Source organism: Coptis chinensis, chromosome 1, assembly GCF_015680905.1.
Source record: "Coptis chinensis isolate HL-2020 chromosome 1, ASM1568090v1, whole genome shotgun sequence".
In the NCBI taxonomy this organism is placed as follows: domain Eukaryota; kingdom Viridiplantae; phylum Streptophyta; class Magnoliopsida; order Ranunculales; family Ranunculaceae; genus Coptis; species Coptis chinensis.
The window spans coordinates 62,747,157-62,760,666 of NC_141456.1; the positions used below are offsets into that span (position 1 = coordinate 62,747,157).

General features: G+C 36.3%; 1 protein-coding gene and 1 pseudogene across 7 annotated transcripts; both read right to left on the minus strand.

Annotated features, from left to right (window-relative positions):
* Positions 1 to 2,369: 2,369 nt before the first annotated feature.
* On the minus strand, positions 2,370 to 3,897 carry LOC147524887 (cytosolic Fe-S cluster assembly factor NBP35-like; annotated as a pseudogene).
* Positions 3,898 to 10,651: 6,754 nt separating this feature from the next.
* On the minus strand, positions 10,652 to 13,309 carry LOC147524888 (ribosome biogenesis protein BOP1 homolog). 7 transcript variants are annotated; one of them, XM_086564045.1, is made up of 5 exons: positions 13,118 to 13,309; positions 12,025 to 12,123; positions 11,835 to 11,919; positions 11,070 to 11,086; positions 10,652 to 10,868 (listed from the first exon to the last, which is right to left on the minus strand). In XM_086564045.1, exons 1-5 carry the CDS (start codon positions 13,149 to 13,151, stop codon positions 10,831 to 10,833), a joined length of 273 nt encoding a protein of 90 aa, XP_086420171.1. In that variant the 5' UTR covers positions 13,152 to 13,309; the 3' UTR covers positions 10,652 to 10,830. The 7 variants fall into 7 exon arrangements, 2 of the variants coding, with proteins under 2 accessions (XP_086420171.1, XP_086420164.1); XM_086564038.1 differs by having other exon boundaries at positions 11,011 to 11,086; positions 12,025 to 12,179; XR_015197483.1 differs by lacking the exon at positions 13,118 to 13,309 and having other exon boundaries at positions 10,652 to 10,857; positions 10,957 to 11,086; positions 12,025 to 12,662.
* Between the last annotated feature and the right edge of the window lie 201 nt (positions 13,310 to 13,510).

Sequence of the window (13,510 nt, forward strand, 5' to 3'; positions counted from 1 at the left end):
GTGATTCGGAAATCCCCCACTGGGTCTGCTAGAACGATGCAAGATTTTGGGCTATCGTTCAAGGCTTTGTAAAAGTTAGAGAGAGGAGACTCTCTTTCTTCAGCCATTATTTCAGGTGTTGTGTGTGGTATATTAGCTAGAGGTGTAGTGAGTGGTATACTAGAAAGGCGTGTTTGTTGACGTTGCCGGTTGATTACGTTAGGTGTTTTTCTACGACCTGACCTTAATCTCATGCAAGGCTAAGACCAATCTTAACTAAACACGACAACACTCAAAACAATCCTGATATGCTAGTATGAACCTCTAACAGGAGATGCAAGGTGTGGAAGGAAGAAGTACCTGAAAGCCTCCTTGCTTCACTTGTGAATATCGTCTTGTTTACGCGAGCTCAGTGTATATAACAAGTTAGAAACACTGAATAACTTGAAGAAATGGAAGTTTGAACTAACCTGCGGAAATCGGGCATTTTCAGAAGAGGGCACGGGGCGCGCTCTGGTTAAGCCTTGGGAGGGCGCGGGTCGCGCTCAAGTGAAACTCGAGTTACAGTGATTTGGGCGCGGGTGGCGCTCCACTGAGGCGCATGCGCGCTCTAGTATTCACTAATGTCCAGTGATTTGGGCGCGGGTGGTGCTCTAATTTAGCCTACCAAGGGCGTGGTCGCGCTCCGTGTAATCCTACGAGGAAAATTTCAGTTCTGAAATGGACAACCACAGTTAGAATCAAACAAGGGTGGGTGGGTTTAATGGGACTTTGGAAAGACTAATTATACTAACGAAACAATTCTAAAGGGAACTAAGATGGCAGTGGCGTCATTTGATAAACGTAAAATGATAGTTTTACCCACGAATAGGTAACGAGACTCAAACGCAAGTAAAACTAATACTTTTCACTATTCTAGATTGTTTATCAAAGATTTCTACTCTCGATTCTATCGAAATAGAGTTGGAGTAAAATATTTGTTCCACTCCTAGTTTTTTAGAATTCGTGTTTCCTAAGATTATCAATCTATCCAAAGTTAATGAGAGTTTTACGAAATTTATACTACGATAGAAATTTAACTAACAAGATATGATTTTATACGACTACGGAATACTAAATTGATACTATGATAAGGAATTAGGGGGGATTGATTCCACCTTAACTTGACTTAATTTACTAACGAAGAATCGTCGTAATCCAAATTGAATTCCTTTGCATAACAATTGGTTCTTCCTAATCCCTAGTTGTTCATGGTAATCTCTACCAACTAACATCTAGCATGTGAAACAATCAAACCTATTCTCATGGTGAACTAATTGTTTTCTAGAATAGAATAGGAAATCATGACTATTCTACGTTTAACAAAAATCAAGTTTCATCAAGGCTTCTTCAACCCCCTCTAATAGAGGTTTAGCCTAGAATCATTATGTTATCATTAATATATAAATTTAAGCAAGACATGATATAAAGATTATAACTTTGTTTATTCAACTCGAATGGAAATCTAAATTTGCTAGATTTAATTGAAACTAATAATGATAAATAACTAAATCTATGAATTGAAACTAGATTATCAAGAACTAATTAACTTTATTGATCTAATGAATAGCAATAACAATAATTCAATAACTGAATTTAAAACAAGATAAAAAAACTAATTAATTAAATGGAGACTAAATCTAGATCTAAACTATTCTCTAATGGCTACTTGCTATCTAAAAGCTAAAGATTCTTTAAGAGTTAAGTCTTGTGTCTTGAAATGGTGGAGACCAGATCCACATTTTCGTGCATAGGCTGAGGAGCATGTTTCGGGCCGGAAAATCGAACCCAAAACCCAATTTCTTCAGTCCATATAGGCCTTTTCAACTAGATTTGACTTCCACGGACTTTTCGTCCACTTCTGCTCCTCTGATTGGGTCAAGTCTTAGACCATTGGAAAGCTAATTCTAAGATGATCGTTTTGACATAAGGTAGGCCCAACTCCGAGGTCTGAGTCCAAAGATACGTCCTTCAGAAGTTCTACTGACTTTTGTGTGATGTTTCTGCCCGCGTTGACTTTGACTTTTCAGCTTTGACCGGGCTTTAAAGAGACTTTTTCTCTTTAAATCTTGGCCTTTAATCGTAGAACTTCTAAGCAACTAACCCTTGCTCCTTTATATCGCCAAAGTGGCACATTTCTACACATAATTGACTTCAATGCCTGAAATACATAAAAGCACGTAATCAGCATTAACTCTTATTTAGTACTCTCATAATTGGTCTAAAAGTATTATTGTTAAGGGGTTAAAACTACAGTTTTTGGCTCTTATCAAGAACGAAAAGAAGAACAAGAAAAAAGTGTCAAACAGATACGTCAAACAAATCATTAACCATGCGCATTTTTGTCTCACTTATGCAGCATCCTCCCTAGGGCTACTCGAGATACTGGGCAGAAGTTTCTCTATAATTTTCATAAGTGCAGGTGCACTGGCACTACATCTCTGATCAGTAAAGCATGATAGACCTTCTTCAGAAGCCTTGCACAGTTGGGGATCCATAGGTACCTTGCCAAGAAATCTTTGTTGCACCACCTCCACTTGTATCAAACACTTCACTACACGCAACCAAATTCAGCATTTCTGGGGCATTTTTCCTCAAATACTCCAAGGCCCACTCTGTATCATCTCTCTCCCTCTCCTGTCTCAGACACTCTCATGAACTAGACATCCCCTAATGGCTACTGTAACCCACTCATGTTCTCCACAACCCCCAACACTGGTACCCCGACTTTCTTGCAGAAATTGATTTCCTTGCGAACATCAATCAGAGACACCTGTTGCAGGGTGGTCACAATTATTGCACCATTAATGCCAGTTGCCTGTAAGAGTTGGACAATGGTGATGTACTTATCAAAAGTTCTAGGAAGAGCATCCACCACAAGGTAATCAAGCTCACCCCCAGAAAACATCCTTCAAGAATTGTTTGATGAGTCCATCCTTTTTCGGCCCTCTCCATATGACAGGGTCATCTGCGTTTTGAAGCATGCATGAATCTAATAGACATGACCCCAAGGTTATCTTCCACATACACAAGTGACAAGCCTAGGTTGCTCCGATGAACTTCTTGTCCTTCTAGGCCAAGCATGCTTGGTTCACAAATGTCGATATCAAGGAGGCCAACCTGGTAATCCATTACACCAGCAAGTGCAAACGAAAGCTGAGCTGAGAATGTGCTCTTGCCAACTCCACCCTTCCCAGATAAAACCAATATCTTGTACTTCATAGTGGCCATTCTCTCTGCAATTTCAACTAAGTCTGCGAAACAAATACCATGAGGTTTAATCACCTATAAATTGACATTTGTAAACAATTGTTACAACCTTATAGGTTATTTGTACAACAAATAATTAAGTATGGGTAGTACATAGCTACATTTTGTAAATAATCAAGTTGACAAAGATATAGGCCATGTCTGCTTTATCAATTCAACTACATAAACCTAGGCCATAAAGTGTTAAATAAGTTCAGTTATACTTGTCAAGTTATCAGATGAATGCAACACAATCTATTATTTATTCCTTTTCACATAATATAATATAAGCCAGATTAAACACTACAATATCACTATAGCATTTTGATTTGGAATAGATATGACACTTATTCCTTCTGTTGGTTAACACAATATTTGGAAGAACGTAAAGACAAACTTGGGCCAGGTCTTTTAGGAGTTGTAGCACAGACCTTTTGGTTTGGGCATCTTCACAAGAATCAGATTTTCCTGCACACTTCAATTGAGGACCCGGGTAATCTGCAAAAAACACCCACAACTTTATATTAAATAATATTTGGTAAGAGAACAAAATTTCAAATAGACTAGTGGGGCTATAAAAAAAAACATACGCTCGTTAGCATCTTCGGGGTTTTCATTACCGTTCTCCATAGATTCTTTACTTCCTAGTTACTGTAAACAGCCATGCATGGTAAAAAATATATATAATATCATACAGAGTTACCTTAGAGACGAGAGAGAAAGAAATGAGGGTTTGGCTATTTTTATCGGTTTGTTTATGAAACGGTGTATGTAATATTATTATGGACTTTGCGGGGCAAAGTTGAATCAAACTAGTCAAGTGAGCGGAGTGAACGTTCTGGCCAAGGGGAGGTATGTGGCCAAAATGTGAGTTGGTTGGTTTCTGTCTGTCTATCCTCATTTTTCTTCTCTTCATCTCCTTCTCCTTCTCCTTCTCCCTCTCCACTCTCCACACCCTCCTCCCTCTCCCTCTTCCTCTCCGTCTCCGCTCATGCCAGCAGTGGGGGCGTGAGCCGAGAGGGAGAGGGAGAGGGAGGAGGGTGTGGAGAGTGGAGAGAGAGACGAAGAGAAGAAAAATGAGACAGACATATAGACAGAAACCAACCAACTCACATTTTGGCCACATAACCCCCCCCCCAACATTCGGCTCCACTCACTTGATGACCGACCTGGCCCATTATTAATATATGTGGGTTATGGGTATATGGACCTGGCCGATTCGAAGAACCTAACCCTTTCGTTTAACATTCTCGAAGCAAGAATTTCCACCATTACATAGAATACTAGTAAGTCAGTAATTCCTTGCATTTATGGTGGTGCGTAACTCACAAGAGCTAGTCGACTTTTAATATGGTTTTGCTGATGTTTTTTCTTCAACCAAAGGGATAAGGGATGGGGCTGGAGTTTAGCCGAGGTGCCAAACAAAAATGTGATGCCTACTTCCACATAAACTGGCCCTCATGGATTTGATAATAGCCCTAGCTCTCATTTGAAGGCCTGAAGCAATGAAGCCTGAAGGGAGCACAAAAAAGAGACTGTGCATGTTCTACCCAGTTGATTTGGAAAAATTACATAGCAACGTTTGAACTTTGAAGTAGTCAAAGTAGATGAGGGGGACATTCCAGTACATTCTCATAGATGATTGGGCATGTGGAACATCCCAACATCAACATGATGAGCCACAACATTTTTTTTAAAATTTACAATCGAAGTGAAATTACTATCTTCCCTCTTGTGCAAACTTTTTTCCCAAAATAGAAGTGTATACCTTAATTTAATTACGATAAGATACATTTCGATTTCGATGCCATTTCGGTTTTCTCAAAAAAACTAAAATATTAGTAGTTATTCGCTTAGATTAGGGGAGAGAGAAAAAATAGGATACATAATACGTATAAAGATCAGTGGCAATATCACACTTAAAAAACATATAGGGGCAATTTTGTAATTTTCAGTATGACACTTTTGTAATTTAAATTGGGTAGAAAAGCATAAGGACTTTTTTATAATTTAGATAAAATATAAGGACTAATCTTTAATTTAGACAAAATATAGGGACTGTTATGTAATTATCGTATAGTATAGGGACGGTCCTGTAATTACCATAAAGATTATAGACTGTTATGTAGTTTATATAAAGCATAGGGACCTAAAATTATAACAAAAAAAAAATAAAAAAACAGAGAAATGACGAAAATGCTCCTGTGACGGTCATAAAACATGACATGAATTTTCATGTTCATTAACTCCCACATTTTTCTAATATAGTCAGATATATTGTTCTAGTCTTCTAGAAGTACATATATTGACTGAATATATCTAACCAAGTTGGTTAAATAAATAACAAACAAAACCAAAGCTTAAGAGGCCTTTCAGGTTTGAAGCTATGTGGACTATAGATGCTGGTTACGAAAGAGTGATTCATAATGTTATCGCAAAAGATTTTTCTGGGTCTCCTTCATATACTTTTTGTAAAAGGTTGGTAGCATATTAGAAAGATTTGATCGAGTGGAATCATAAAAGCTTTGGAAACTTAGACTATAAATTGAATCAGCTGGACTTGGAAATAAAAAAACGGTGCCAAAAGCAACACCATCACCTTGGGTGTCCGACTGAACAACAACAACAACAGTAAGAACAAGATCTTCTCATGGAGTATGAAGAGGTTCTTAAATTGAAGGGCATACATTGGGGACAAAGGGCTAGACATGAATGGTACGAAATGGGCGAGTTGAATACAAAATCCTTCCACTCTGTAGTGATTAACAGAAGGAGAAGAATTGATATTAACAGGTTAGTGAAATCAAATGGCGAAGTGTTGACGCATAGGCAGAAAATTGGAGATCATTTGATTGATTACTTCTCAAATCTGTTGTCAACGTCGAATCCTGACCATGATGAAGCTCTAATGGATGATATCCCACTTATGGTGACACAAGAGGAAAATGACACCTTGAGTAGATCGACTTCGTATGAGGAGATTTGGTGTGCAGTTAAGACTATTGGATCTTATAAGGCTCTAGGGCCTGCCAGATTTCAAGCGGTGTTCTACAAAACGTATTGGGAGGAAATTCGTGAAAAGATAACAAGCCTTGTCCAACATTTCTTTAATTCAGGTACTTTATCTAAAGAACTCAACCATACCAATACAGTGTTTATTCCAAAAGTTCAACACCCATCTGCAGCTGATCATTTTAGGGCAATTAGCCTAACAAATGTTAGTAACAAGATCATTGTGAAGATAATTGTCCAGAGAATGAGATCGATACTACAAAGAATTATATGACCTCAACAAAGAATTATATGATAATGCTCTTCTTGCTCATGAGGCATTTCATGTTATTAAGAATAGAACAAATGTGAAGTCAAAACTCTTTGGTCTAAAATTGGATATGTAGAAAGCATACGACAAAATTGAGTGATCCTTTCTTAAAGAGGTACTCAAAAGATTTGACTTTGATGGAGACTATATCAAGAAGGCGATGTTTTGTGTTAAAAGCCCTGCGTACTCTATCCTCATGAATGGAACCACTTATGGCTTCTTCTCCCCAACACGAGGACTACGTCAAGGCGACTCAATATCTCCTTTTCTTTTTGTACTTTGTGTTGAAGTACTCTATCTTAATATCAACGTACTCCAAGTGCATGGTCTGATCCATGGTCTCAAACTCTCTAGAAACAACTTACCGATCACTCACTTGATGTATGCGGATGACACTATTTGCAACTATTGCAACTATTGCAAAAGGTAAATCAGAGGCCTATAAATGAGTGTTTTGTTCATTCTTTCAAATACACAATTTGGAGAGAAAGAATTAGTAGTCATGAGTGATTTTGTGTTTTTGGTTTCATGAAGTGGTCGTTCTGCCACCACATCTGGTTGTGGATCTTGAGGAGGATTCATCATGGGAGGATTAGGTGGAATGATGGGTGTGGGAAAAAGCCAAGGAGTTGGATGGGGTGGAAGGAGAGAATCCGTTGTAACTAAGAAAATGCAAAGGCTAGACTAGTTTATGATGCACAATACAAATGTCAATCAATATGCAATCCTAACCATTCAACAACTAGGGTCTTTTCCCTTCCTTCAAGTTGTGTTCCTATCCAAGAATCAGAGTTTTCACTGTGGGCTTTACCACAATTCAATCTTCACTGAGCCCTTAGCTGAGCAAGTGTATAGGTGTGTGGGGGGTGTTCCTGAACAACAAAGTGTTGGGATCCTCAATTAGATAACCACACAAGCCTGAGGTTAAATTAATGCCTCACGACAACACTCACCCAAACTAAGAGGGATATCGATTGATGCGGAGTTTTCCTAAAGTCATTCTCCTTAATTTGCCCATAGTAATGAACACCGAGCTAAAGTCCACTAACCCAGCAGCGGCGCCATTTGATTCTTTGATTTTAGTGATGTTGGGTTTCTTTTCTTTTGAACAAGTTGGAAATTCTTCAAACAAGAAGAAGATAATTGGGGGAAGAGAGAGAAATTTAGGTTGTTTGATTTTTGATATTTTAAAACACAAACTTGTAAAGCAATTGAGACTTTAAGAGGGAGAGAGATGGGAAAGGTTCAACTTCACCATTAGAATTGAATCCTCCGTTTAAAAAGATGTATCACTTGTAAGTCTTCACATTTACTTTGATTTATAGGCAAACCAAACTAAATATACTATGTAACTTTTGATTCCTAGAAGAGACTTTCTATCTCTATATTAGACTCAACTAGTATGAAGGAAAAAAGAGAGATTTTTATCTCGAAATGATCCTCTTAATCCTTAGTTTATTATCCACATTAGCTATTTTGGAGCTTAACATGGAGAAAGAACTTGTGAAAACCTTACACAAGAGCTACTTCCATTAAAATGGAGTTTTTTCATCCAATTGGCTTCATTAAACCCTCACCAAGAGGAGGAGTTAGCCAATTGTCATTAGAACTACTCTTACACTAACAATTAAAGACATGAAAACTAGATAAGATAAAAACTAAAGAAGTTTGTATTAATGGAGGCTAAAAAAATAGGCTAGTAAATGAACTAATAAAAATAAAATATCATAGGATTTGGAGGCTACCCTACTTTTATATGTTTCAAGTAGGGTTTACACGTGTGGGTTAGTTAGTGGGCCAAAAATATCACTAGAGTCCATTATATTACATACAAGCCCAAAATGTGCTAAAAAAACACGTGTTTTACTGTAGCACTATTATTGTCCATTTATATTGGTTATGTGCAAACGGGCTTCATATCACTGGAAAGATCTTCTCGAGCCAGTCATTTTGACATATAATGGGCTTTAATCCGAGGTTTTAGTCAAAAGTTATACCCATTTGAATTGTTATTGACTTTTAAACCTTTTTGCTATCCGGGTTGACTTTTGTTTGACTTCTTTGACTTGGGCTTTTTGAAGGTTTTTTCCTCTTTAATCTTGGCTTAAGTCCATGGAATTCTCCTACCAATCAACTTAGCTCCATTTCCATGTAAATTTGACTTATTTTCACACATACTCAATTCCAAACCCTAAAACATTCAAAAGTTAGTAAATAGTGATTCATTCACATTATTATAAACATAATTGACCTAAATGAAGTACTCCATTTCCATGTAAATTTGACTTATTTTCACACATACTCAATTCCAAACCCTAAAACATTCAAAAGTTAGTAAATAGTGATTCATTCACATTATTATAAACATAATTGACCTAAATGAAGTGCTCTTAAAGGGTTTAAAGTATCAAACAAAAGTAAGAACAAAGTAGTCAAATACATTTTTTAGCTCCACAAAAAACCATTTTTTAGCTCCGGGTGGACTGGATTTTAAACCACAGTTTTGGGTGCTTATCACTTTGGTAGAGGTGATATTTTACTATAGGATTATGTAGACGCTGAGTTAGCCAGTGAAATTGATCATCGTAGGAGCACAACTGGGTATGTGTTCACTATTGGTTACACAGGAGTAAGTTGGGTCGCTCAGCTGTAGAAGATTGTAGCTCTATTGACTACATACAAAGGCTGAGTATGTTGCAGTCAAGGCCCAAAATATCGCCAATATTTCCGAGATATCACCGATATATCTCGTTTTTTGGAGTACACGAGATGGAAATATTCGATATATCTCCACCGAATATTGAATCTAATTTTCTCCGATATATATCACAATTTCCGATATATATCTTTATATCGGCGATATAACCGATATATTCAATATTTATAATATATATTGTTTGACTTTTTGACCAATTATTAATATAAATATTTCCGATATATCCGAAATATATCGGTAAAATATCCAATATATATCCGATATTTGAATAATGCAAGTGAAATTTATTTGGTACAAAGTGTGATGTGAGTTTATATTCGCTAAATTGTGATGTGACTTTATTTTCGATGCAAAAGCATTTGTTGAGTACTGAAGGTGCATGTGACTTGGGTACTTTATGAAAAAAGTCTATTGACTTGATGAGTGAATATTTCCTAAATGAGCAAACTACGTGCATGCATGCATGTGAATATATGTGGTGAGTGTGTCGGTGTGAGACAAAATAATTCAACATTGTAAACTGTGTGTGCGCCTAGCTATCTAATATGCCAATATAATCTGTGACTCACAACCCCCTATTTTAGAAATTCTACTCCATTCCTTTCCTTATTCTTTCTTTCTTCCAACGTCTAGACTCCAGTGAGTTTTCCTTCACTGTCGAACTCTTTAACTCATATTAAGTTATTAACTATACTATTTATCCGAAAGTCGAAACTCAAGTAAAGGAGTCATCACTTCAAGCACCTTCACTCTCGTTCGTTCTCTGTTTTTGAGTCTTGGTTTTAGGACAAGTACAATCGTAGCTCCTACATTTCGTGTAGCAGCAATCAATGTTTGAGGTCAATCGACACAAATTGACACATCTTCTTCTTTTAGTTCTTTAGACTTTAGTGAGTTTTCCTTCACCAATTTTGTTTAATTTTCAATCTTGTACGTTGAACTTAACATTGATATTATAATATCTTGTTTTTCTAAGAGTGTGTTCACTGTTTATTAGATATGTTGTTTCTTTTTGGAATGTGTTCATTTTGTACTTTCACTAATTTTATACTGTCTTTCTCTATTCCTAATATTGTAGTATTTTATATTTACGTTATTATGTAATATCCCACTGCACCTCCACCTAAGAGATTGAGTGATTCATAAATGTAGTTATGTACAAAAATATGTATCAAATACCACATGTTGTTATTGTTAGTCAAGTAATACTTTCAAGCGTACTATAAGTTATTATGTAATTATTACAAGATTAGTTAACCTTACTAGCTAAAATGCACGCGCTCGCACGTGGATGAAAAATAAAAGTGTAGGATGAATTTTTAGTATTTACAGATGTCAAAATAATATAAAAGCAACATGCATCAACATTAGGTTGCAAATTTTAGGCTTTCATGACTATGCAACAGAAGTAAAGCTCAGTTCAAAAGTACGAAATTGTTTATACAACTAATTTGTCAGCCTCTTGCAAGGTTTAATACTTTTATAACTTAGTTGCCAATGATGGTCCAAAGTTATTGCACCAAAGTTATTTGCAGTACTCACGCAGCTTGTTCTTGACCAACCCTGCCAAAAAATAAAATGAGTCCAAATTCAATCTAATATAAGAAGGAAGAGCATATATAGTACAAAAAAAATATAGAGAAGAGCTTACTAAAACTGTCATGCAATTAAATTAGTCCGCCTAAACATAAATGTATAAAACAACCTCATTCATGTCGCCATCCATAATTTTAAACCTTTTTATAATGATTTGTAGCAACTCACCGCATGTAGTGGCATGACTGAAAAAATAATAAAATTGTCGTTAGCTATAAACTAAATATTGTACTCGTCGTCTTGGAAATAAAGCTATGGAAAGAGATTTAGTTTGCAGAAGAAAAACATAATAAGAGATATCAACACATGACGATTAAGGATAAAGTGAGAACTTAATTTTTTTGAAAGGACACTACCTAAAAAGAGAAAATTGATACATGAACCACCAGGAATTTTTGACAGTGCAGAGCTTTATCAGATTGTAACTATATGTGCATAAATGGTTCTCTTGGTAGACAATGCCTGAATATCTTGATCATCCGTGCATGGTAGTTAAGCCTTTATAATTAGCTTGCAAAATGCATTATAATATATTCAACCAGCTGGATATTCAAACAATATCAAAATCCCTAATATTTTTTCCCTTTTAAACCGATGATACATGAACATGATGATCGGAGAACTTGATACTTGATATGATCCTCAAGTCACCCTCTCCCCAAACTAAATTTGAGGACTCGCCACAAAACCATGTGTTGAAGGGAATCTAAAGTGCTTGAAGTGTCACAATAGAACGTAATATCTTTAAAAGTCCGAGCCTTTTGCTAATCCCAGTTGAATTGTAGATGTAATAATGGTGTCTTTGAAGGAGAGCTTCTATGGGATTGTAGAATCATTAGGAGGGATTAACAACCGCAAAGCCATCCAAGGGTAGATACATAGCACCTAAGCGATTCTTGCAGAAAAGTTATCAAACTTAGAGGAGTGACATACTTTAGTTTTCGGTAAGGTTGAGATGAAAGGTCCATGTCAAACCAGCAAAGTTTTCCCTCGCGACTACCCACAATAAGATGATCACCTGATGGAAAGTTAACACCAGAAAAGCAAGTTTGGTGTGTACCTCGAGAAGATTTGTCAACAAAGAAAAGTGATAAACAAACAAATTGAGCAATGATAACAAAACCTGTAGGATGAATTGCAATGGAGGAAACCTCACGAACGCCTGGCTCCAGCGTCCTGATGAGCTTAATCTTTCCATCACATTTGATCCATATATTTGGTGTTATTGACATCAAAGATGTCAGACATTTCTAGGTAACTTGTTTCAAGTGCTCCAGTCTAAAATGTAATCAGATCATATCATTGTTTTCATGGAATAGGTAATTTGTTATTCAATATAGCAAAAATGCACGTCCAGCACGTGTGAATCTGAGTGAATACTAAATAGTCAATGTATAGAGCATCGCCTTCAAACCTAATAAGTAATAGAAATAAAATAGGAAAACGAAAGAATAAAAGGAAAAAAGGAAAGAGAAAAATCCCAAGATAACCCATTTAAAAGCCAACTATTGCAAACAGGGCTACAAATTTGTAAATAATATTGGCTGATTATTGAGAGGTGACTATAGCAAACTTATACAACCTAGTGGTTAATGGGCCGAGTACTCAAAGCTCTGCCACGTCTCATTGTAATGTGTCCTAATAGAGAAAAGAAATGCAATAATTCATATTGAATCAGCTTAATCGCCTACAAAGCAAAGAATAATTTTGTGGTTGTTTGAAGAATAATTTCGTGTTGTTTGTATAAGGAAAGGAAAATATATCCACCGGTTTCTCGAGTAAGCAAGCTAGGAGTAGACTTCAGCTATTAACTTCTAATGACCTTGCATTACAAAAAGCGAGAATTAGAAAGCGAACATTTTTCATGGAAATTAAAACACCATTTATATGTATCAAGAACACGAATAATTGCTAAACTAATTCAATATGTGACACCCCAATCTTACACTGGTTAGGAGGGTGGTTTTCCTATCTAGTTCAATTATCATCAACGGTGTTTAATAGAATGCCAAATCAGTAATAAATCAATATTAAACTACTGTAACAAATTTCCTTCCTAAACCCATCAATACTTCTATGTTACCGCAAATTAGCATACCAAGTGATTAGAAGTAGCTTCCAGCACAAACTTAATAAAGTTATTGTACTACATAGTTCACATGCTAGTCAATTCTAATAGAAATTGTAAAGTACTTGAATCAAACCAGTAACAATACCATGAAAGTGCGGTCTCATCGTAGGAAGGATCATCCCGAGATACTGAAGCAATTTATGGCCACGCAGTAGGAGATGAGAGTTTATTCTTCGCACTACTTTAGTGAGGACCCTTTGTGGTATGTGTAGTGAGTATTCTCATGTATGTCAAGCTAGTGTCTTTAGATCTTGGAAGTCTGTGTGCCTCCTTTGAATGATCCAACTCTTATAACTCTTATGGAGGCTTGTAAGTTTCAACTTTTAATAAAGCAGGTGGGGTCTTAACCCCATAACTATATAAAAAAATGAAAAAATAATAAAAAGCACCAAGAAAGTGAGAAGCAATGCTCTAGGACATTTAAGATCTGCCGACAAACCAAATCAGACCTAAAGTGATGCCAATTATTACTTGGTTT